At 44.8% G+C, this 22,988-nt stretch overlaps 1 protein-coding gene across 1 annotated transcript in view; it reads left to right on the top strand.

Annotated features, from left to right (window-relative positions):
• Positions 1-975: 975 nt before the first annotated feature.
• LOC126163130 (sialin-like) overlaps positions 976-22,988 on the top strand; it is a 156,632-nt gene continuing 134,619 nt past the window's right edge. Inside the window, exon 1 of the mRNA XM_049920057.1 lies at positions 976-1,000. Coding sequence (XP_049776014.1) covers positions 979-1,000 — 22 coding nt within the window. The 5' untranslated portion in view covers positions 976-978. The remainder of the gene's footprint in view (positions 1,001-22,988) is intronic.

Genomic DNA, 22,988 nt, shown 5'->3' with positions numbered 1-22,988 from the left:
TAGAATCACAGCTTTGTTACTGTAAGTTTTTCTTTTTGTTCTGTCATTTATTTTAACTTGTGGCAAAAGTATTCTCGTGGTTTGTTTACCAAACTACTGTGATTTCACCCCAAATGTCGTTTCATTTTATAAGGAAGTATGCTTCCACCACTTCCAACATTGAAACAAAAGACACTCTGCGGTCGCACCTCATTTCCAACAGTAGTACATGTAAAAACTAAATTCAAGTAACCGTCATCATAGCCTACTTCAGGAATTTTCGTCCTGCCTTTAGAACTTCACTATAGATAGATACATTCAAAACACTACGTTTCGTATTTACATTTCAAAATTTCTTCATGCTGACACAGAGAAACAAATCACATAAGACAAACAACAAATAAAATCGGTCCGTATTCGGCAAAACTAACATTCACACTGATTGTTGCTTAATAAAAGCATATGAGTCTCAAAGTGCGATTCGACTGCCATCTACCATGCTGTCATAGTAACAACACTTTCTTTCCGGCCCGCTAGATATCACTGCTAGCGCACACGTTTTCCTGTCTCAGAAAGCAAATGAACGAAATCATTGTTCTTTTGAAACCACTGCGATGCCCATACTGTAAGGTCAGACGCCCCAAGGAGCAAGACGCGCAGTTTGAAAACCCCTGCCTTAGTTGTTACTGTTGCCTGGTTTGCTCAAAAATTCAGCGTCGTATCAACACATGTGGTCCGTGGGCTACGTCACAAGAAGAGGATTTGCGAAGCACCCGCGCAATAAAACACTGCTGTAACGCCCTTGAAATACGCACGACACCGGAAAAAGAGAGTAGCGAGCAGACGGCAGGATTTTGTCTCCGCGTCACCTCACAGAGTACTCTCATACAATGGAGAATGTTCGATAAGAAACGCTAGCAAACAAGAAATGATTTACTGTGCCCTCCTCCTCTTAAAGCAGCCGCGATGCACCCGTTGCTCACTCCATAGCCGGCCAGCATGGCGCCGCCAAAAGAGGAAGGTAAGATTGCATCAGCTGCGACATCTCAAACCGTTTTTAAAACGTGCAAAAATGGATACATTACCTTTTGCGAATTAAAATTTCGTTGATACAAGATATTCGATAATCCACTAAATAACTCTCAGTGTCTCAGCGATTCGGCTATTGACATTTCACGTAGTGACCTGTAGATGCTTCCCATAAAAACTGGAAAAATATAATACGGCGATTTATTACACACCAGGCTCCGTACACAAGCGATTCATTGTGGAATAGATTCGTTCGATTTATGGCTTGTTGACAGAAAAAGTTCTCTTGGTACTAACTGTAAGAAGTACATTGTTTATTTTTGTCAGTAGTAACGCCAGAGGAAAAGTGCACCGTTATGTCTGTTCCATAGTGTTCGGTTAGTTCCTGTTGTTTGAGTTTGTGGACTGGAAGCGGTAATGAAGCTGTTCAAATGTTAGTAAGGGCACTCCTGAACAGCGTTACTGCAAATTTAGTTCAAATGGCTCTGAGCACTATGCGACTTAACTTCTGAGGTCATCAGTCGCCTAGAACTTAGAACTAATTAAACCTAACTAACCTAAGGACATCACACACATCCATGCCCGAGGCAGGATTCGAACCTGCAACCGTAGCGGTCGCTCGCCTCCAGACTGTAGCGTCCAGAACCGCACGGCCACTCCGGCCGGCTGCAAATTTAGTTTTCCTGTTCTTAACTGTAGCTAAAATGTTATTATGGGGGAACAAGCATGCTTTTGAATTGATTAATTTGATGTGTCGCCTTCAGATTTGCGATGAACAGCTGTCGCACAGTTAATAAAAACAAGAAGCCTAGGTCACAGATTGCTGAGGAAAAAGAGAAACCTGTTGCGACGGAGTATACGGCTTGCGTCGGTAACTTATCCGCGAAACTTGACAAAGTACTCCAGAAAGCCTGTATTTCGCCTGCTACCCATGAAGGAAGGAAGCCTTGTTGGGATCTGTTAAGCACATTCATAACTATGAAACCGATGAATCTACCGCATCCCGTGTAAGTGCATATTTATTTATTGATCATAGTCCACTTTCTTGACTGCAACAATGGACCGTTACATATGTGAATTTTCATTGTAATCTACTTATTCTCTTCCCCCTTTTTTTAACTTCTTAATTTGTTGTTTTTTATTCTGAACAATGAATTAAGTTTACATTGTCTATAATACTATGTTTTCCTTGTGTTTATTTCTTTCTACTCCTATCATCTCTAACATTTAGATGGCTACCTATATTTTTCGTATGGCATCTCTGTCGACCCTCAGTCGGATCTTCCTTTACTATGACAGAAGGAGAGGTGTGGGTTTTCGTTATTTCATATCGTCTAAACAGTTATCATTTATACCTACTGCTGCCGGCATTGTTACAACAATATATGCTACTGCTACAATAACAAACACCATAATTACTTATCCAGAAATCGTTAATACTCCTACTACCACCTAGATTTTTTTCTTTCTTCAGCAAATGCTACTGTTACTAAAAATCATTTTATTGTTACTAACACCAATATATTTCTACTACGATTACGTATCCTGCCAGAAAAAAAAATTAATACACCCTTTTAAAGATTTCCAATTCTCTTAAGATTTATTATTGCATCAATGCCTTTGGAGTACAGGAAATGATTACACTTGCAGATCAATAGCACAAGCGGTTATGAGGTACCAGGCATCGACCCACGCTGAGGCACATACGGTGTACCCTCCACGTGCATTAATACAGGCGCTGACTATCTAGTAGATCGTACAGATGGTGAATACCGTCCTGGGATACATTATGCCACGCCTGCTCGTCCTGTTCACGTAGTTCTGTAAGAGTGGTCGGTTGTGAGTCGCACGAGTCACTTCTCGTCCTACCATATCCCACATGTGCTCGACTGGAAACAAGCCAGAGATCGTGTTGGCCAGGGACGTCGCTGCAGGTCTTTCAGCGCTCATTGAGTTTCACGCGCAGTATTTACAGGATTATTACAAATGATTGAAGCGATTTCACAGCTCTACAGTAACTTTATTATTTGAGATATTTTCACAATGCTTTGCACACACATACAAAAACTCAAAAAAATTTTGTAGGCATTCACAAATGTTCGATATGTGCCCCTTTAGTGATTCGGCAGACATCAAGCCGATAATCAAGTTCCTCCCACACTCGGCGCAGCATGTCCCCATCAATGAGTTCGAAAGCATCGTTGATGCGAGCTCGCAGTTCTGGCACGTTTCTTGGTAGAGGAGGTTTAAACACTGAATCTTTCACATAACCCCACAGAAAGAAATCGCATGGGGTTCAGTCGGGAGAGCGTGGAGGCCATGACATGAATTGCTGATCATGATCTCCACCACGACCGATCCATCGGTTTTCCAATCTCCTGTCTAAGAAATGCCGAACATCATGATGGAAGTGCGGTGGAGCACCATCCTGTTGAAAGATGAAGTCGGCGCTGTCGGTCTCCAGTTGTGGCATGAGCCAATTTTCCGCGGGCTACGCGTGAAACTTGCCTGCACGCGTTCAACCGTTTCTTCGATCACTACAGGCCGACCCGTTGATTTCTACTTACAGAGGCATCCAGAAGCTTTAAACTGCGCATACCATCGCCGAATGGAGTTAGCAGTTGGTGGATCTTTGTTGAACTTCGCCCTGAAGTGTCGTTGCACTGTTATGACTGACTGATGTGAGTGCATTTCAAGCATGAGATATGCTTTCTCGGCTCCTGACGCCATTTTGTCTCACTGCGCTCTCGAGCGCTCTGACGGCAAAAACCTGAAGTGCGGCTTCAGCCGAACAAAACTTTATGAGTTTTTCTACGTATCTGTAGTGTGTCGTGACCATATGTCAATGAATGGAGCTACAGTGAATTTATGAAATCGCTTCAATCATTTGTAATAGCCCTGTATTTACTCGTATGGCTACGGCTCCCCGTCGGGGAGGCCAATCGCCGGGTGCCGGTCTTTCAATTTGACGCCACTTCGACGACCTGCAGTCGATGAGGACGGTAGGATGATGATGAGAACAGCACAACACCCAGTCCCTGGGCAGAGAAAATTCGCCGAGCCAGCCGGGAATCCGTCACGATGACCATTCAGCTACTGGGGGCGGACTCACGGGCAGTGTATGGGCGTTCAATATCCTGTTAGAAACTTCCTCTTGTAAGAAAGGCAAAAGAACGAGTTTAACAACATTCTGCGCTTGTTAGCGTCGCCTCCAACAACTCCAAATGTGAAGGAGAGTTGTAGCTTATCGCGCCTCAGACCCATAAGGCCTGTGGCGCGGCCAAAGACCTTGTAAAAAATAACTAGACTCACTGATGGCGCTGCAGTCGCGGGATAATTTGAACCTTCGGCTGGACGCCATTATAGTGGTTGTAGTCTGATGTGTTGTGTAGTATTGTTGTTTATGATGACCCTGATTCAACGTTGTATGTTTGTTGGGGCGTACATACAGTATTTGTTACTCGTAATTCTACTGTCTGTACGTTCCAATGAAAAGAAGTACAATGGTGAAGAGTTGTGCAGCGATTAATTGTACAAATAAATTCGAGAAAGGAACGAATATTACATTTCACAGGTATGTGGATATTTTAAGTTGTTTCGTATGTCGGTGCACTTACTTAATAAATGTTTTTGTAACACGGTATTAGCATAATGTCTGTGCATCTATTTGCAGGTTTCCTTTCTCAAAACCACAGCTGTTACAAAAATGGTTACACGCTGTGAGAAGGCAACATTTCCGACCGACAGAATACCATTTTATATGTTCTGATCATTTTGAAGATAGTTGGCTGATCGGCAGTGTTTTCATGGTCTAGGTTGGGTTGGAACTTGATAATTTGGTCGTGAGTTGCCAAAGCACTATGCCGTATATAACGCACTTCTCGTCATAAAATCTAAAGCAAGATAGAGTCAGAAAATATCTATTAATATAGTGGGCAAATCTTCGAGTAATTTGATGTATTTTGCGTACATCTATCGTAAATGAAGTACGAAAAATGTTAAGGGTCCAGTCCATAACTTTTAGCTGCGGCAGATTCCATGTAGTACGTAAGATAAATTCATAAACAGTGACTAGTTGCTGTTTGTTCATAAATTAAAAAGTATATTGTAGTAACGTATTTAAATGAGGCATTATGTTTGTGACCTAACTCAAGAACCCCGCGCGTCAGTTTACCACTCTAATGGCCGGCAGCCAGCTATTCAATTTGTGAGACCTGAGTTTCTCCTGGCGTATACAACATTCAAATAACTTCCGGGAATTCAGCCAGGTAACACTTTCAGCGACCGCCGATATTTCGGCGGGAGAACACCCCGCCATTTTCAAGGCAAACTGCAACGGACAGGCGGCGTACATGCAAATTTAATACCTCGGTTCTCGGACCGAAGCAGGAAAGATAACACACACACACACACACACTGAACACTAGTGCCACCAAAGATGACAAAGTCAGAGCTATCGATAGTGAGACTATGAATTCGCAGGTGAGGCAGCATTGACGCTGTTCCTCTGTTTTTTGACAAGGGAGGGAGCCGGATTCCAAACAGAGTTTAAACAGAAACCTCCATCCCTGTTAACGAGGTTGCTCGCTAATTTAATCTCAACTGCCTCCCTAATGACACTGTCCCAATAGCTGGACGTGCATGCCAATATCTCGGTGTTATTATATAACATGGGGTGACCAGTATCCAAGCAATCTGCTATTGCCGAACATTGCTTGGATACTGGTCACCCCATGTTATATAATAACACCGAGATATTGGCATGCACGTCCAGCTATTGGGACAGTGTCATTAGGGAGGCAGTTGAGATTAAATTAGCGAGCAACCTCGTTAACAGGGATGGAGGTTTCTGTTTAAACTCTGTTTGGAATCCGGCTCCCTCCCTTGTCAAAAAACAGAGGAACAGCGTCAATGCTGCCTCACCTGCGAATTCATAGTCTCACTATCGATAGCTCTGACTTTGTCATCTTTGGTGGCACTAGTGTTCAGTGTGTGTGTGAGTGTGTGTGTGTGTTATCTTTCCTGCTTCGGTCCGAGAACCGAGGTATTAAATTTGCATGTACGCCGCCTGTCCGTTGCAGTTTGCCTTGAAAATGGCGGGGTGTTCTCCCTCCGAAATATCGGCGGTCGCTGAAAGTGTTACCTGGCTGAATTCCCGGAAGTTATTTGAAAGCTATTCAATTTGTCCGCTCTTCACAGTCGACCTCTCGTGCGGTTGTGGGGGCCTGTGCCGCGGCCAATATGCCTCGGGCGAACGCACTCTACGGGACTGCGCTCACCAGGTCTACGTCGTACGCGCAAACGACCATCACTTGCGTGCAGGCGGAATCTTCTTTCATCGCTGAAGGCCACGGCGCGCCATTCCATCTTACAAGCGATCGTCTGGCGGCACCAATCGAGCCGGGCGCGTCGATGCTGCGGCGTGAGTGGAAGACGAGCTAGAGGTGCGCGCGCTGTAGTCCCACCGCTGATAACTGGTTCGCAACAGTTCGTGTTGACATATCAGTGGTCGCAAGCCTTCTTATCAGTGCTTTGGTAGCTGTACGAACTGCCACCGCTGCCCCCGCGACGATCCTGGCGGGCGTCTGTACAGCGTGGACGTCCAGAATAGAGTGCTGCAACGCTCCATGTTTGACCGGTCACGGCTCGTCCGTTGACGGGGGGACCGAGCAGCTCGTGTCCGCCCCACACGACTCGGCTCGGCCACGTACTCGCCCCATGTCTGATGTCCGGCTTCCGGACACGCGGATAACCGAGCATGACCGGTAACCACTGACGTCTCACCTCGCCTCACCCCGGCTCGCTGCTCTGTACTGTACAAATCCAACGCCTCTCTCTCTCTCTCTCTCTCTCTCTCTCTCTCTTTTAATACAAAAGTAGCGTTTCCAAGAACGGGTACGTTACACAGCTAAATTCATAGAGCACTTTCTTTTATAATATTTACTCCCGTCTTCCTAACGTCCAGGAATTTTGTTGTAAATAAAACACTGATCACAAGAGACCAATCTGTGTTAATGTAATGAAATGTAAGCGTCAAATAGTGCACCTGATTATGCGAATCAGTCCACATATCAATTGTCGCAGCACATGTTTTATTAATAACTTCCGCAATAACAGAAGGCATTATACTGTTTCGTATTGCATCAGCTTGTTCTTTGACATGTCTGCTTATAGTAGAGGGATGTGGCATGACATCTGCCACGTTAACTTCTCCATAATGCGCACCTAGATGTATTAATTCTTGGCCTAGTTCTCTGAAACCTTCATTGCAAACAGCACAGCATTAAAAGGTCTCATATCTTTAGCACACATTGCAACACACTTCTCTGTAATACTATTTTTTATTACTGCCGGTATTCCTGAAGCAGCTGTATCTTTGTGAGGTTTCTTGCAACTGTGTTTCTTTAAAAGAGTGGTTCGCGATTGGAAACACAATAATGTGGAGCAGTTTATGCACGATACGTACCCAGTAGACGCACTGTTTTCGTCTACAACCACCAAAAATATGCTCCGTACTTGGCTTTTTAGACCTTCCCGTCTCTTCAACGTGTAAACATTGATTTCAATCTTACGCCTTACTGCACTGGTTTCCTCGCACTGCATGATTGCAGAGAGAGAGAGAGAGAGAGACCACAAATGAGAAGCCCGTACTGGCTGCAGTGTCACACGGATAATAACACGTGTAAAGGTGTATGAAGTTATGTGCTACGTATTCGGTCACGGCTTCTATGCTCGGTCACGAGAACTAGTGCGGGCAGCCTATCCAGTTAGGGTGTGCTCGCCCCATCTCGTATTTTGTGCTCGCTTACTCGGTCATGCAGGACTCTAGCCCAGAACATGGTCTACGGGTGTGAGAATGTCCACGTGACCACTGACTCCAGTCCCGTTGCGCAACTGACGCAGGATGACCAACTTGTGTGCCAATTCTCCGAAAGGACCATCCCGCCGCTCGGAATGCAACAGTCTGACCCGTTTCAAACTAGTTCATTTGGTTGTAGGAAGCACTAGTGAATCTCCCGTGGCATGTTTGCCTGCTTGCTTCACACGTTTGCACCACACTGAACCTTCTAGCTGTGAGCATTCCCAACTGAAGGGTAGACACAGATGGCGCTCTGTTAGCTATGCCACTAGACTATCTGTTGACAGAGGACTTTTGGAACGGTTCTCAGTATATCAGCAATCTTCCTGGTGGCATATGGCGTCATCCCATCAAAATCGACGTCGCCTTTCCGGGGGCAGTGTATGATCGGTGTTCCTTTTTATAGTACTCAGAGATGGAGACATATACAAACACACAGATTTTACTACTATCGGAATGTATCTTGCTCCTCCCCACGCTTCATATCAGATCGGCTACGCTTCCAGCAATATATTTCTTTCTCTAGAAAGCGTGGTGACGGATCAGAGCGCATCACTAATGTTTTACTGATTCTTCTAGGTCTTCCTGAGTACGCTTGTAACAACATTCACTCATTCCGTTACAGGGCCATGTGATCGTAGAGCTTACTTTTTCTGAGACAGCACCACCTACGAGATAAAAGGTATCAAAATCCTCTTTTACTCTATTTATGCCACAAGACGTTTTACCCCTTACAGCCCGCCTAGAAATCTATGATATATCTTCAACTGGGGGACATTCCCATACGACATGATCAGGTGTGCTGATTTCGCCACAGTCACAACTGGTCGTCACCCTTTTCTCAATTCTCTTCAGATTGTAGGATATTGCCACTGTACGCAAAGGAAGTCGACCAGCCCCTATTTATATGAATATAAATGTCCAAAGAACAGATACCATCTTCATATAGATAAGGCTTATCGGCCAGTGATCTTCTTCAGTGCGGATGCTCTCACATTGCCCAAACTCTTATGGGAATCGGTAGATTGACTACCACAAGTAATGAGTATAGTGGGTAAGGACACTATAAATGTAATGTGTGGACAGTAAGTTGGGAATGTGGGTCTCATGGGGACCGTGCCAGAGATAAGTCCCTGCAATCGCACTATCCTCTGTGTTCGCGGTGGCTAAGATGGATAGAGCGTCTGCCATGTAACCAGGACATCCCGCGTTCAAGTCCCGGTAGGGGCACACATTTTCAGCTGTCCCCCTTGATACTTATCAACGCCTGTAAGCAGCTGTTATTGTTGTTGTGGTCTTCAGTCCCGAGACTGGTTTGATGCAGCTCTCCATGCTACTCTATCCTGTGCAAGCTTCTTCATCTCCCAGTACCTACTTCAACCTACATCCTTCTGAATATGCTTAGTGTATTCATCTCTTGGTCTCCCCCTACGATTTTTACCCTTCACGCTGCCCTCCAATACTAAATTGGTGATCCCTCGATGGTTCAGAACATGTCCTACCAACCGATCCCTTCTTCTGGTCAAGTTGTGCCACAAACTTCTCTTCTCCCCAATCCTATTCATTACTTCCTCTTTAGTTATGTGATGTACCCATCTAATCTTCAGCATTCTTCTGTAGCACCACATTTCGAAAGCTTCTATTCTCTTCTTGTCCAAACTATTTACCGTCCATGTTTCACTTCCATACATGGCTACACTCCATACAAATACTTTCAGAAATGGCTTCCTGACACTTAAATCTATACTCGATGTTAACAAATTTGTCTTCTTCAGAAACGCTTTCCTTGCCATTGCCAGTATACATTTTATATCCTCTCTACTTCGACCATCATCAGTTATTTTGCTCCCCAAATAGCAAGACTCCTTTACTACTTTAAGTGTCTCATTTCCTAATCTAATACCCTCAACATCACCCGACTTAATTCGACTACATGCCATTATCATCGTTTTGCTTTTGTTGATGTTCATCTTATATCCTCCCTTCAAGACACCATCCATTCCGTTCAGTCCCTGAAAGATCTGAGTCGAAACAAGGCCCCCGGAGTAGACAACATTCCATTGGAACTACTGACGGCCTCGGGAGAGCCAGTCCTGACAAAACTCTACCATCTGGTGAGCAAGATGTATGAGACAGGCAAAATACCCTCAGACTTCAAGAAGAATATAATAATTCCAATCCCAAAGAAAGCAGGTGTTGACAGATGTGAAAATTACCGAACAATCAGTTTAATAAGCCACAGCTGCAAAATACTAACACGAATTCTTTACAGACGAATGGAAAAACTAGTAGAAGCCGACCTCGGGGAAGATCAGTTTGGATTCCATAGAAATACTGGAACACGTGAGGCAATACTGACCTTACGACTTATCTTAGAAGAAAGATTAAGGAAAGGCAAACCTACGTTCCTAGCATTTGTAGACTTAGAGAAAGCTTTAGACAATGTTGACTGGAATACTCTCTTTCAAATTCTAAAGGTGGCAGGGCTAAAATACAGGGAGCGAAAGGCTATTTACAATTTGTACGGAAACCAGATGGCAGTTATAAGAGTCGAGGGACATGAAAGGGAAGCAGTGGTTGGGAAGGGAGTAAGACAGGGTTGTAGCCTCTCCCCGATGTTATTCAATCTGTATACTGAGCAAGCAGTAAAGGAAACAAAAGAAAAATTCGGAGTAGGTATTAAAATCCATGGAGAAGAAATAAAAACTTTGAGGTTCACCGATGACATTGTAATTCTGTAAGCAGCTAAAGGTCTAGATTTCATTGTAATTTCAGTCCCTTATTTGGCTCAAAATACGTCATCTGGAGCTTTTCAGTTTCATCAGGAGGGAACTGAAATGTTCTTCTTCCTGTGTCTGCTGCCAATATCAGTCAGTAGCAGCCGGCCGAGACACAAGCAGCAACTGGAAGGTAACCGATCTTAAGCCATTTTACGAGTAACTAACCAGGAGCGAAGTGTATAGTTTCGTCTGTGTGCTTTGGTAGTTTAGTTTCTTGACCTTCTGCCTGTTAATTTGATATTTAGTAGACACGGTTTCGCGTTATCGTTTGCCTTGGAAAGTGAACCGATTTAGTGACATATTACAAGTTCCTAATCAGGAGCGAATTATTTAGTCTCACCTGAGTGCTTTGGTAGTTCGGTTCTTTCTGCGTGTTAATCTAAGTTACTAGACGCAGTTCTTGCGTTTTCCTCTGTGTCTGCAGTAGAGTTACATAGCGCGTGCCGATTGTCTTTGTTTGTCTGTGTAGTGTAGTTTTCCACGGTCTTTAGTATGGGTATGGACTGTGATTGCTGTGTGCGGAGGCGAGCCGAGTAGGTGACACATCTCCCTCAGCTGCGGGCTGTGATGGCTTCTGATACACAGTGAATTAGTGATTAGTGAACACAGGTTTGTCGTAGCGAGACTGAATAATGTGACCTCCAAATCCTCCGAAAATAAATGAAAAATATGCCTATTCAAAAAAGCAGATAAAAAATCAGTTGACGCCTTCCCAAGAGACAATCTCCTCTCCTTCCAAATTAACAATGTATTTGTAGATCAGATGTGGCTTGAATTCAAAGAAATAGTATCGACAGCAATTGAGAGATTTATACCAAATAAATTAACAAACGACGTAGCTAATCCCCCTTGGTATGCAAAACGGTTCAGAACACTGTTGTAGAAACAATGAAAAAAGCATGCCAGATTTAAACGAACAGATAATCAAAATGTGATTTGAGACTTTCTCGGCGTATTCCATTCGTGAAATCTTCTCGGGTGATCAGCCGAGTAAAGGCGTCGTCTTCTCGCAACGTTTCGAAGGGTTTCGTACCCATCATCTTCAAGCGAAGAAGACGAGAAGACGACGCCTTTACTCGGCTGATCACCCGAGAAGATTTCACGAACAGATAATCTTCTACAGAAGCTCGAAATTTAGCGCGGACTTCATTACGAGACGCTTGTAACAGTTTCCACAACGAAACTTTATCTCGAAACCTGGCAGAAAATCCAAAGGGATTCTGGTCGTACGTAAAGCACGCTAGCGGTAAAGTACGATCACTGCCTTCTCTGCGCGATGACAACGGAAACATTATCGACGACAGTACTGCCAAAGCAGAGTTACTAAACGCAGCCTTCCGAAAATCCTTCACAAAAGGAGACGAAGTAAATATTCCAGAATTCGAATCAAGAACAGCTGCCAATGTGCGTAGCTTAAAGATAGATATCCTCGGAGCAGTGAAGCAACTTAAATCCTTTAATAAAAGCACGTATTCCGGTTCAGACTGTATACGAATTAGGTTATTTTCAGAGTATGCTGATGCAATAGCTCCATACTTAACAATCATATACAACCGCTCGCTCGACGGACGATCCATACCCAAAGGCTGGAATGTTGAACAGGTCACACCAATATTCAAGAAAGGTAGTAGGAGTAATCCACTAAATTACAGGCCCATATCATTAACGTCGATATGCAGCAGGATTTTGCAACATTTAGTGTGTTCGATAATTATGAATTACCTCGAAGTGAACAGTCTATTGACACACAGACAATACGGATTTAGAAAACATCATTCATGTGAAACACAGCTAGCCCTTTACTCACACGAAATGCTGAGTGCTACTGACAAGGGATTTCAAACTGATTCCGTATTTCTAGAATTAAAGAGGGCTTTTGACACTGTACCACACAAGCGGATTGTCGCCACATTGCATTGCGTGCTTATGGAAATCGTCTCAATTATATGATTGGATTCGAGATATCCTGTCTGAGAGGTCACAGGGTAATTAACGGAAAATCACTGAGTGAAACAGAAGTGACTTCTGGCGTTCGCGAAGGTAGTGTTATAGGCCCTCTGCTGTTCCTTCTCTATATAAAATATTTGGGAGACAATCTTGGCAGCTGACTTAGGTTGTTTGCAGATGGTGCTGTCGTTTATTGACTAGTAAAGTCATCAGAAGATCGAAACAAATTGCAAAACGATTTAGAAAAGATATCTGTATGGTGCAAAAATTGACAGTTGACCCTAAATAACGAAAAGTGTGAGGTCATCGACTTGAATGCTGAAAGGTATCCGTTAAACTTCGGTTACACGATAAATCAGTCAAATCCAAAGACCGTGAATTCAACTAAATTCCTAGGAATTACAGTTAGGAACAACTTAAATCTGAAGGAACATATAGAAAATGTTGCGGGGAAGGCTAACCAAAGACAGCGTTTTATTGGCAGGGCACTTAGAAAATGTAAGTGTGATCTAAGGAGACTGCCTACACTACGCTTGTCCGTCCTCTTTTAGAATACTGCTGCGCGGTGTGGGATATGATTGACGGAGTACGTCGATAAAGTTCAAAGAAGGGCAGCACGTTTTGTATTATCGCGAAATAGAGGTGAGAGTGTGACTGAAATGACACAGGATTTGGGGTGACATCATTAAAACAAAGGCGTTTTTCGTTGCGGTGGAATCTTCTCCTCCGAATACGAAAATATATTGTTGACGCCTACCTACGTAGGGAGAAAGAATCACCATAATAAAATAAGGGAAATCAGAGCTCGCTCTTCCACGAGCTATACGAGATTGGAATAATAGAGAATTGTGGATTGCGCGGCCCCTGCCGCCAGAGGTTCGAGTCCTCCTTCGGGCATGAATATGTGTGTGTGTTGTTCTCAGTTTAAGTAGTGTGTAAGTCTAGAGGCCGATGACCTCAGCAGTTTTGTCCATTAGGAATTCACACACATCTGAACATTTTTGAGAGAATTGTCAAGATGGTTCGATGAACCCTCTTCCAGGCACTTAAATATGATTTGCAGAGTATCCATGTAGATGTAGATTTTGATGTAAATATTTGTACGTTGGAGGCTGCGTAATTTCGTGAGTGTTGTCGTTTTTTCTGATTAACTTTTGTGTAGTGGGAGATTTTCAAGCGAAACTGTTTTGACTGTGTGCGAGCAATGCCAGGTTGTGCTGTTGTTGGCTGAAATTCTCACAATCGCATCACAAAAGGGACTGAAGTAGTGCTACATGCTTTCCCTCGCGATGCAGGCCTGCAAAAGATTTGGCTGTCGAAATGCTGTAGAAAAGATTCTGTGAACATTCCAAATGCTAGAATGTTCTCTCGTCATTTCAGAGAAAGTAATTACATCGGAGAGGCTTGCGTTATGAACTGCTGAATTTTCCATCATGTAATTTGCCTTTTAGTAGTAGCGCCAGTGATAGCACACCACGTGCAACAGAAGAGCGGAAGGAACGTTTCGATAAACGTGAGATCCATAGAAGAAGCACAGACACTTTACAAAAACTTTCACCGCAGAAGAAGACTGATGAGAAACGTACGTTTACAAGTGAAGTTGTTTGTAATATTTCAGGTATAGCCAGTTTACATGCTTCCTAATCGGTTATTACAGAGGAGCTCATCACAAAACATGTGCATGGAGTTATTCTAAGTCAGTTCTCCTCAACTAAAGGGTATCTGGAACGATGGAGAAAGTAATACACTCCAGGAAATTGAAATAAGAACACCGTGAATTCATTGTCCCAGGAAGGGGAAACTTTATTGACACATTCCTGGGGTGAGATACATCACATGATCACACTGACAGAACCACAGGCACATAGACACAGGCAACAGGGCATGCACAATGTCGGCACTAGTACAGTGTATATCCACCTTTCGCAGCAATGCAGGCTGCTATTCTCCCATGGAGACGATCGTAGAGATGCTGGATGTAGTCCTGTGGAACGGCTTGCCGTGCCATTTCCACCTGGCGTCTCAGTTGGACCAGCATTCGTGCTGGACGTGCAGACCGCGTGAGACGACGCTTCATCCAGTCCCAAACATGCTCAATGGGGGACAGATCCGGAGATCTTGTTGGCCAGGGTAGTTGACTTACACCTTCTAGAGCACGTTGGGTGGCACGGGATACATGCGGACGTGCATTGTCCTGTTGGAACAGCAAGTTCCATTGCCGGTCTAGGAATGGTAGAACGATGGGTTCGATGACGGTTTGGATGTACCGTGCACTATTCAGTGTCCCCTCGACGATCACCAGTGGTGTACGGCCAGTGTAGGAGATCGCTCCCCACACCATGATGCCGGGTGTTGGCCCTGTGTGCCTCGGTCGTATGCAGTCCTGATTGTGGCGCTCACCTGCACGGCGCCAAACACGCATACGACCATCATTGGCACCAAGGCAGAAGCGACTCTCATCGCTGAAGACGACACGTCTCCATTCGTCCCTCCATTCACGCCTGTCGCGACACCACTGGAGGCGGGCTGCACGATGTTGGGGCGTGAGCGGAAGACGGCCTAACGGTGTGCGGGACCGTAGCCCAGCTTCATGGAGACGGTTGCGAATGGTCCTCGCCGATACCCCAGGAGCAACAGTGTCCCTAATTTGCTGGGCAGTGGCGGTGCGGTCCCCTACGGCACTGCGTAGGATCCTACGGTCTTGGCGTGCATCCGTGCGTCGCTGCGGTCCGGTCCCAGGTCGACGGGCACGTGCACCTTCCACCGACCACTGGCGACAGCATCGATGTACTGTGGAGACCTCACGCCCCACGTGTTGAGCAATTCGGCGGTACGTCCACCCGGCCTCCCGCATGCCCACTATACGCCCTCGCTCAAAGTCCGTCAACTGCACATACGGTTCACGTCCACGCTGTCGCGGCATGCTACCAGTGTTAAAGACTGCGATGGAGCTCCGTATGCCACGGCAAACTGGCTGACACTGACGGCGGCGGTGCACAAATGCTGCGCAGCTAGCGCCATTCGACGGCCAACACCGCGGTTCCTGGTGTGTCCGCTGTGCCGTGCGTGTGATCATTGCTTGTACAGCCCTCTCGCAGTGTCCGGAGCAAGTATGGTGGGTCTGACACACCGGTGTCAATGTGTTCTTTTTTCCATTTCCAGGAGTGTATATGCACTTGAGCCTCGTAAAATTAATCGAATACTGGGCAAAATATTTTCACTCAATCAAATGTGATGTTTGTTACAGGGGCCGAAAGAAGACAATACGACATTGGGCCAGGGACTGTATTCTTCCCTGATGAGACGTAGTATTCACGTACTGAAAGGAATGCAGTAACTTGGCTTTGAGGTCAGATGGGCCGAAGAACGTGGAGGACTTTTGGGTCTTCTTACAGGAACGACGTTTGGAAAACTTGTGCAATCTGAAATACCGACAGTATTCCTACGGAGTGTGTTACAATACCTCCCCCCTCCCCTGGGGTCCCCCCTCCCCCTACACACACACACAGACACACACACACACACACACACACACACACACACACACACACACACACACACACACACACAGACGTAGCTGGAACGTCCAGACTAGGAAAAATTAACATTGGGATGAACGGGACATAAGCATCGCTGAATACCTTATACATACGGCAAAGCATACCCGGAAGAAAGAGCAGCGGGGGCATTCGAAATCAAATTCTTCATTATGCTGCATGTTTGTTTCTTTTGTTATACGAGAATAGTGTTAAGGTTATGTGTCTTTCAAGTAACATTATTTGTGGTATGGCAATCAAGTGTCTGTTACTGAAATTAAAATTTACTTAGCTGTTATAATAGTAACAGGATTCAATGTTTTCGTGTGATATTTGAAAGGTCTTCATTAAAATTTAAAGCGAAGTTGGAGCAGTGTTAGTTTTTGAAACTTTCATCGTGTTTTTCAATTGCTGATGCTTATTTACTTTTACAAAATATACAACTTCAATACAATGTTAGTTTCACGTCACTGTGGTTATTCGTTATGCTGTTAAGGTTTCAAAGAAATTAATTGTTAGTCTCATTATGTAAACTGTGATAAAGACATTTTTGTTCCTGTTGAAAAATGGTTCAAATGGCTCTGAGCACTATGGGACTTAACTTCTGAGGTCATCAATCCCCTAGAACTTAGAACTACTGAGAACTACTTAAACGTAACTAACCAAAGGACATCACACACAACCATGCCAGAGGCTGGATTCGAACCTGCGACCGTAGCGGTCGCGCGGTTTCAGACTGTAGTGCCTAGAACCACTCGGCCAACCACAGCCGGCTGTTCCTGTTTAAGTACTGATGTAATTTTCTGTGGAAGGAAAATGAAATTTCTTGAAGACGAGTAAAAAGTTTGTCTCTTATTTAAATAAAAACATTTCATAGATGTTCTTCCTCTGAAATGGCATGTGAACATATGAACAGAATGAGTTCTTTTAATAAAAAAAAAGGTTAAGACGAAAAATAAAAATAAAAGAAATAAAAAACTAATTGAAAAATATAAGGCGGCCACTCGCGATTAGCGAAAAAAGGGTTAAAAACCATTCAATTTTTTATTCAAGACAACTGGTTTCATTAGTTTTAGCTGTTATCTTAATTTTTACCCTCCACACTGCCCTCCAATGCTAAATTTGTGATCCCTTGATGCCTCAAAACATGTCCTACCAACCGATCCCTTCTTCTAGTCAAGTTGTGCCACAAACTTCTCTTCTCCCCAATCCTATTCAATACCTCCTCATTAGTTACGTGATCTACCCACCTTATCTTCAGCATTCTTCTGTAGCATCACATTTCGAAAGCTTCTATTCTCTTCTTGTCCAAACTAGTTATCGTCCATGTTTCACTTCCATACATGGCTACACTCCATACAAATACTTTCAGAAACGACTTCCTGACACTTAAATCTATACTCGACGTTAACAAATTCCTCTTCTTGAGAAACGCTTTCCTTGCCATTGCCAGTCTACATTTATATCCTCTCTACTTCGACCATCATCGGTTATTTTACTCCCTAAGTAGCAAAACTCCTTTACTACTTTAAGTGTCTCATTTCCTAATCTAATTCCCTCAGCATCACCCGACTTAATTTGATTACATTCCATTATCCTCGTTTTGCTTTTGTTGATGTCCATCTTATATCCTCCTTTCAAGACACTGTCCATTCCGTTCAACTGCTCTTCCAAGTCCTTTGCTGTCTCTGACAGAATTACAATGTCAAGCCTATATTAGACAAATGATTCGTATGGTCCAGGATCGTTGCGTGGAGCATCACCACCACTCGCGTTTATTTCAGCCAGAAAAATCTGCGGTGGCAGAACATTGTATTACCGAAGAACATAAAATGTTGTACGATGAGACACAAGTGGTTGCTCTGCGTCGCGGTATTGGGACTTTGTAGTGAAAGAAGCTATTGGATCCGGCTGTCTGAAAATATGATAAACAGAGATAAGGGGTATCCTTTAAGTAAGAGCCCTGTTATATTTGACATTAAGAACCAAAAGTCCTTGCTTCGGTCATCAAAAAATGTCAGTAGTGTTTGATATTGATTTATCGTTTCCGCGAACTTTCACCTGCTGTTGTGACTTTCACTAGTGGGTAATTTTCTTCCCGCAAGAGCGGTGGTCGCCCGGTCGGAGTATAAAGGAGCCGCCGGGTCGTGTTTGATTTCAGTTCCGGCGAGATAGTGCGACGGCCTACTCACCTGAAGATGGCGGCCAGGCGGACCGCTAAAACATAAAAAAAGAGTGTCCAGATGCCGATGTGTTCCAGCTGGAGACCCGACAGGAATACAACTAAAAGAAAATTTGGTCCATAGTAGGCTGTAAATTAGACGATTTTCATTTAAATCTTGCGATTGGCTTGTTTCGTTTTCAAGCACCTATAATACTAGTGTGGGAGAGTATCACACTGTATGCATACATCTCCATACATCGCGATGTATAAGTAACACAACAGACGCCTGACATTAACGTACCACTTTACCATGCAAGATTCCTTACGAATTTCGTGTCTTAATTGTCAAATTATTTTTCACTATATGGAAAAGGTAGACGTTATATTTAATCCTTACATCTTGAATAGATCCACATAAACGTGACAACTTTAAACATCATATTGCACGGCAGCGATATGTGTAATGTGCCACTGACATTTGCTGCCGATAGCCTTACAGTGTTTGGATGTATGCGTATCTTTGACAACAAAATATCAGCTGCTGTTAGTTGTCAAGCTGTAGTAATTTTGTTGTCAAAGATACACATTCATCCAAAGACTGTAAGAGCAAATGTCAGTGGCACATTACACATGTCGCTGTTGTGTCAGATTTGTTGATATGTAGTATATCAGACAATCAGTGGCCGAAGGCTACTTGAGGCCATACAGACAGGCATAGTAATATATTTTGTACAGTCAATTGACCATAACATATGAAATAAGTACAAATTTCACAAAATTTTGAAAAATAAACAATCCATTTACTGCTGGTGAGGCAGACGTAATGAATGTCTTCTATCGTAGGTCATCAGGGTCTGACTGCTATGTATAGACACACACAAAAGCCAAACAAATGAAAATTTTTTTTACAGAAAAGTAATCTATAGAAATACAGTTTTCACCGTTTAAAAAAATTATATTATTACTACAGAAACATGTGCCTTTATGTTTGCTTTGTATTTCTCTAAAATGTGTAAGTAGTGACAGTAGCTAACAAAAACGTAAAAAGATTGCGAGTTTAAACGAGACTCATTTCTAGATACACCTTATTGGACACATGAGAGTGCGAAAACAATTCGGACATTTGGAAATCTGTGGTAAGGTCTTATGGGACCAAACTGCTGAGGTCATCGGTCCCTGAGCTTACACACTACTTCGTCTAACTGAAACGTACGCTACGGACAACACAGCCATGCCCGAGGGAAGACTCGAAATTCCGATGGAGGGACAACGCGGACCGTGACAAGACTCCTACCTCGCACGGCGCGAAAACAATTCTCTCAAAAACACGTATATCATCTTACCTCAAGCAGATACATAGTAACCCATCATGCCATTTGAGAGAAATGTGTAGAATCAAGTAATATAGTTGAGAAACCCCATGTAGCAATTATTCTAGCGGCGCGCTGGCTGCAATGAGGTATTCCGTTGTGCGTGACAGAAGACAGACGTATGTGGTGAATAACTGTCTACATAGCTGTTTTAATTTTGACTTGCCGATGCATAAGTCTTCTAATCTGTTACATACCTGCCAATTCATGAGAAAGAGCACTTTTATTGCTGTTTTAAGAAATAACAATAGCTCGTCCGTCGAAAACTAAAGATGGTAACATTGATTACCGAAACCTGTCATCGAGAGTAAAGACTATTAGTAGCGATCTACATACGTGGAAGAGGCCTGGATACACTGGAAGATTTCAGATAGATTATATAATGGTAAGACAGAGATTTAGCAACCAAGTTTTAAATTGTAAGACACTTCCAGGGCATGGAACCCAGATAAACTGAAAGAACCGGAGGTTTTCGAGAGAGCATTAGGGAACGATTGACAAATACAGGGGAAAGAAATACACTCCTGGAAATTGAAATAAGACCACCGTGAATTCATTGTCCCAGGAAGGGGAAACTTTATTGACACATTCCTGGGGTCAGATACATCACATGGTCACACTGACAGAACCACAGGCACATAGACACAGGCAACAGAGCATGCACAATGTCGGCACTAGTACAGTGTATATCCACCTTTCGCAGCAATGCAGGCTGCTATTCTCCCATGGAGACGATCGTAGAGATGCTGGATGTAGTCCTGTGGAACGGCTTGCCATGCCATTTCCACCTGGCGCCTCAGTTGGACCAGCGTTCGTGCTGGACGTGCAGACCGCGTGAGACGACGCTTCATCCAGTCCCAAACATGCTCAATGGGGGACAGATCCGGAGATCTTGTTGGCCAGGGTAGTTGACTTACACCTTCTAGAGCACGTTGGGTGGCACGGGATACATGCGGACGTGCATTGTCCTGTTGGAACAGCAAGTTCCCCTGCCGGTCTAGGAATGGTAGAACGATGGGTTCGATGACGGTTTGGATGTACCGTGCACTATTCAGTGTCCCCTCGACGATCACCAGTGGTGTACGGCCAGTGTAGGAGATCGCTCCCCACACCATGATGCCGGGTGTTGGCCCTGTGTGCCTCGGTCGTATGCAGTCCTGATTGTGGCGCTCACCTGCACGGCGCCAAACACGCATACGACCATCATTGGCACCAAGGCAGAAGCGACTCTCATCGCTGAAGACGACACGTCTCCATTCGTCCCTCCATTCACGCCTGTCGCGACACCACTGGAGGCGGGCTGCACGATGTTGGGGCGTGAGCGGAAGACGGCCTAACGGTGTGCGGGACCGTAGCCCAGCTTCATGGAGACGGTTGCGAATGGTCCTCGCCGATACCCCAGGAGCAGCAGTGTCCCTAATTTGCTGGTAAGTGGCAGTGCGGTCCCCTACGGCACTGCGTAGGATCCTAGTGTCTTGGCGTGCATCCGTGCGTCGCTGCGGTCCGGTCCCAGGTCGACGGGCACGTGCACCTTCCGCCGACCACTGGCGACAACATCGATGTACTGTGGAGACCTCACGCCCCACGTGTTGAGCAGTTCGGCGGTACGTCCACCCGGCCTCCCGCATGCCCACTATACGCCCTCGCTCAAAGTCCGTCAACTGCACATACGGTTCACGTCCACGCTGTCGCGGCATGCTACCAGTGTTAAAGACTGCGATGGAGCTCCGTATGCCACGGCAAACTGGCTGACACTGACGGCGGCGGTGCACAAATGCTGCGCAGCTAGCGCCATTCGACGGCCAACACCGCGGTTCCTGGTGTGTCCGCTGTGCCGTGCGTGTGATCATTGATTGTACAGCCCTCTCGCAGTGTCCGGAGCAAGTATGGTGGGTCTGACACACCGGTGTCAATGTGTTCTTTTTTCCATTTCCAGGAGTGTATATTAGGAGAAGAATGGGTAGCTCTGAGAGATGAAATAGTGAAGGCAGCAGAGGATCAAGTAGGGAAAAAGGCGAGAGCTATTAGAAATCCTTGGGTAACAGAAGAGATATTGAATATAATTGATGACAGGAGAAAATATAAAAATGCAGTAAATGAAGCAGGCAAAAAGGAATACAAGCGTCTCAAAAATGACATCGACAGGAAGTGCAAAATGGCTAAGCAAGGATGGCTAGAGGACAAATGTATGGAGGTAGAGGCATATATCACTAGGGGTAAGATGGATACAGCCTACAGGAAAATTTAAGAGACCTTTGGAGAAAAGAGAACCACCTGTATGAATATCAAGAGCTCAGACGGAAAACCAGTCCTAAGCACACCTCGCTGCTCAACTGGACGCCTCTGTTGGTTGTGCTGGCACAGTCGTCCGCTAATTGGGTTACTCAAAGGTATGTGCCCACTGGATTCCTCGCCACCTAACAGAAGACCATAAAGGGCAAAGAATTATTTTTCTATACAGAACCGCTTGCGCCTTACGAGGCTGACAGTGTCAATGTTTTGTCGAACATCGTCACAGGCGTTGTAACCTGGGTTCATCGTCTCGAACATGAAACAAAACGGCAGTCCGTGGAGCGGCGCCACACCACCTCTTTTTTTTGTGTTCTGCCTTACGGCAGGTCTTGTCATGGGGGAAGCCTCGTCAGAGGTCCAACCGCATGAGCGTCTAGGGAAGTGATTCCTGTGGTGGTTTCCCGTTATCTTCCACTGATGATGATGAAATGATCACGAGGACAACACAACACCCATTCCCTTAGCGGAGAATATCTCCGACCCAGCCGGGAATCGAACCCGGACCCCGTGGCGTGACAGACCACCATGCTGACCACTCAGCTATCGGACACCACCTCTGCTCCAAAGTAAAAGTGCAAAGCCGCAACCTCAGCCAGTACAGTCATCTGCGACTGTGAAGGAATATTCTGATATCCTCCCTTATGGTGGAACGATCAACTTTGAAGTGTATTGTGCTCAGGAAATTGAAGAAACGATTTCAGCGACTTCATCGCCACAAAAATGCAAATGGACTTCTCCTTCCCCGTAAAAAATCAAGGCCTCACACAAGTCTTCGGACCCAAGAGAAGCTCACAAAACTTCATTGAAATGTTCTTCCTCATCCACTCTCCAGTCCTGATCGCACGTAGATGATAGGGAGGTTACCGTTGGAGCAGTACGTTGGCTCCGACGTCGACCAGGGAAGTGGTACCATGCAGGCATACGGGTCCTCTCAGTACGGTGGTGCAAGGCGGTCGAATTGAACGGAGTTTATGTTGAAAAATAGGATTTTGTGCCCAAAAGAGTGGGGAATCATATGGTATATTTGAATCC

The sequence above is a fragment of the Schistocerca cancellata genome, chromosome 2, assembly GCF_023864275.1.
Source record: "Schistocerca cancellata isolate TAMUIC-IGC-003103 chromosome 2, iqSchCanc2.1, whole genome shotgun sequence".
Classification (NCBI taxonomy): domain Eukaryota; kingdom Metazoa; phylum Arthropoda; class Insecta; order Orthoptera; family Acrididae; genus Schistocerca; species Schistocerca cancellata.
Note: the sequence above shows the minus strand (reverse complement) of the source record. Positions and strands in the feature narration are given on the sequence as shown.